This window comes from Aplysia californica, unplaced genomic scaffold (assembly GCF_000002075.1).
Source record: "Aplysia californica isolate F4 #8 unplaced genomic scaffold, AplCal3.0 scaffold00069, whole genome shotgun sequence".
Lineage (NCBI taxonomy): Eukaryota > Metazoa > Mollusca > Gastropoda > Aplysiida > Aplysiidae > Aplysia > Aplysia californica.
The window spans coordinates 12,348-15,781 of NW_004797339.1; the positions used below are offsets into that span (position 1 = coordinate 12,348).

General features: G+C 42.4%; 1 protein-coding gene across 1 annotated transcript in view; it reads right to left on the reverse strand.

The window, feature by feature from the left end:
* LOC106011190 overlaps positions 1 to 3,276 on the reverse strand; it is a gene marked incomplete at its 3' end in the record, with an annotated part of 12,471 nt that extends 9,195 nt beyond the window's left edge. Inside the window, 1 exon segment of the mRNA XM_013079951.1 lies at positions 2,646 to 3,276. Within this exon segment, the coding sequence (XP_012935405.1) occupies positions 2,646 to 2,655 (10 nt within the window).
* Between the last annotated feature and the right edge of the window lie 158 nt (positions 3,277 to 3,434).

Genomic DNA, 3,434 nt, shown 5'->3' on the forward strand with positions numbered 1-3,434 from the left:
GACAGAGAGTAATAGAATTGACTCATTCTGGGATGGGGGTTATTATTATAAAGTTACACATGCCCACTGTCCCAGCTCATTCATCCAGTGCCAGATCTGTGAAAGACATCGGCGATCATGGTTCTCCATTCATTCCTTTGCTCAGATGCTCTTTAAAAAAGTTACATTTCCCTGATCTTTCCCCATTACCCATTGGTTTAGGTTCCCTAAGTAGGTTGTTCTGGGCCTACCTCTGCCTTGTTTGCCTTCAGTTTTGCCACTGAGAGCTAGATGTTCAAGACATTTATGTCTATGTAGGTGTCCCAAAAACTGCATTTAATGTTTCCTGATTGTTTTTAACATTGAGCGTCCAACGTGGGCTTCATCAAGCACTACCTTATTTGATTTCTTTACTTTCCACGATACTCTTTGCAGTCTCCTAAGAAACCACATTTCTGTTGCTCTATTTTATTTTCACAGTCTTTAGGGATTGTCCAGCATTCACACCCATATAGAGGGGTTGACCATACATAGCGTTTCAGGACTGTCATTATGGTAGTCATTGAGATGTTTCTATTTTTCAGGATTACGCTCATTTTACTGAAATTAGCATTAGCCATTGTAATTCTCCGTTTTATTTATGTGCAGCATTTGGCATCAGGTGTTATTATATAACCTAAATATTAAACTGTTTGACTTGTTTGATCTTTTCGTCTTTGCTAATGAGATTACAAATAGGATTTTCATTTTTGAAATTTTTTTGGGGATATTACCATGCATTCTGTTGGTTCATTTTTTACCTTCAACACTAACCCTTTACGTTCACTTTCTGTTACAACAGTATCTAGAAGCGATTGATGAAGGTCGTTTTCTGAGCCTGCTATCAAAACTGTCCGATGTACAGGAGTTGAAATCCCTCCAGTGACGAGATGTGGGATACGAACCCATACCCTTTGGGATCCTTGTGAGACATCTCCTGTGCTGTATCTTTCCCTTCTCCTTACTTCGAGTGTTTCATATTATTGTTTGGTAAGCAGAGTAGGAGGGAGAGTCTTGTTTTAATTTTAGACGAAATAACATAAGGATATAAAATGTTTAAATTTGTTTAATAGCTCAACGTTTCGCCTCGTGGGCTTCCTCAGGAGCAACTGAGAGTATTTCATATTATATGACCTAATGTACCGGGTGTCTTAACAAAGAGGACTCATTCAAAGGCCAACAACTTGATCTTTGAACCAATAAACTTCGGGCGAATCAAATTTAGCCTTCAGGACGTTTCATTTGTCAATATGAAAGAAATCAAGAGAAATGTTCGAAACATAATTATCAAACCTTAAAACTTTCAACCAATTTTTTGAGTGAAACGCAAACTTTGCAACTTCTTAAAAAACAACCATAATATTGTTCCATTCCTGTTCTTCAAAGCTTGAAGTACTGATCTTCCGTAACAAACAAAACAAATCAAGAGGTAAGAGACACAGGTTAAGGAAAATGTGGCGACCATTCACTTGTCAACATTCGGCTCACGGGGCATTTTCTAAACATTTCTTACAACCACACAAGGACCTCTCCTGACGTGCGGGGTGTGCCCCCCCCCCCCCCCCCCCCCCCCGGGGACCCAGGCCTCAACAACATAACACCTTCTCCTCCACAAACTCCTCCAAAACTTTCTCAGCATGGTGAGATATCCATCTGATGTGACTGTTGTGGTTGTACCGGCCTTGTCCTGAAACCAGAACAGGCCAATCACGCTCCTGTAGCTAAATTTGGTTAATAAGTAAAATTTGCATTTCACCCAATTTTGGTGGAAATTTTTAAGCTTTGATATTTCTCGAATACCTTGATGGATTTTCTTCCCATTTCCGAACCAGACGTTTGGTAGGCTATTTCGCCCTCACAGCTGCATGACGTCATAGAGCGCCAAGGGGTGGATGTCAACACAGAAGTCCTTACAGGGAATCAGGCTTACTCTGCTCACCTCTCTAGCCTCAACAGTACAAAGCCTGCTTCGACTATCAAGGTACCCCGGAAATAGAAGTTCCCAAGAGAGTGACAAACATACAAAAGAAGTAGAGGGAAAATGATGATAGTGAAGAAGAGGAAAGAAAAAGCAGCAGTTCCCCCTATGTTGTTTCTCGCCACCATTCTCCCAGATGTCTCTGACTTGGGGAGCGGGCTGCTATGACACTGCCTGTGAGGGCGAGCCCGGGCTGAGAGGGATACAACATCACAGCACACTGGTGGACAGACTCAATGGCAAGACACACTGACAAACACACGGACAGACAGACAGACACACGGACAGACAGACACACAGACAGACAGACAGGTAGACACACAGACAGACACACGGACAGACACACGGACAGACACACGGACAGACAGACTCACAGACACACAGACACAAAGAAAGACGGACAGACACACAGACAGACAGACAGACAGACACCCAGACACACAGGCAGACACACAGACAGATAGACAGACAGACAGATAGACAGACGGACAGACGGACAGACAGACACACACACACACAGGCAGACGGACAGACGGACAGACGGGCAGACGGACAGACGGACAGACGGACAGACGGACAGACAGACAGACACACACACACACAAAGAGACACACAGACAACATGCCACACTACACAGACATGAACTAACCAGTTTCCATGATCGTCGGGAGAGGCGGGTGAGTTCTGAAACCCTGAGGTCACTAACTCACAACAACAATAACAATGCTATGTCCACGGAACACACACAGTCTCATCATAGCTCGCGCAGAAATCACAGGACAGTCTCATCTTATTCGCACAAAAGTCACAGGACACAGTCTCATCACAGCTCTCATAGTCCCAATGACAACAACAACAATGACAATCTTTATTCATCTCGCAGGGAGAAATTTGTTATCAAGCCCACTGGATGGTCAAGTCCCTCGCATCGTCTTTAGAAGCCACACAGGTCAGAATTCCCACCTTTTATGAATCGGCGTTGAATTCATTATTTTAAAAAACGCAACCATAAAAATCTTGCCTGCAGGTTCCCCTATTCCTTTAGACCCACCAGTTGAGATTAAATCGATTTCTTTTTGTGTATACAGTGTAAATGTGTACATCCGTTGTCTGGAATTGATTGTAGTTGAAGGCTGCTTCTAAAATGTTACTAGTGTTCTTATCTAAGTTATCCATTTGATCTTGAATAGAACTCAAGATATTTGTGATTGAAGGAAGGTAGGTCGCCTGATTTCTGTGGTGAGGTAAGCGAGAAAATAGCCGCCAAAGTTAGGTAACTCTAATAGCTAAAGAGTCCTTGAAAACAGAAAAATGGCATGCATGTATTTTGTACTTTTAATCAATTTTTTTCAATAAAATTCACATGGAAAATTCACATGGAAAATTCACATGGAAATGTGTCTTTATAATATGGGCCTAAAAGAGGTTAATCCCCCCC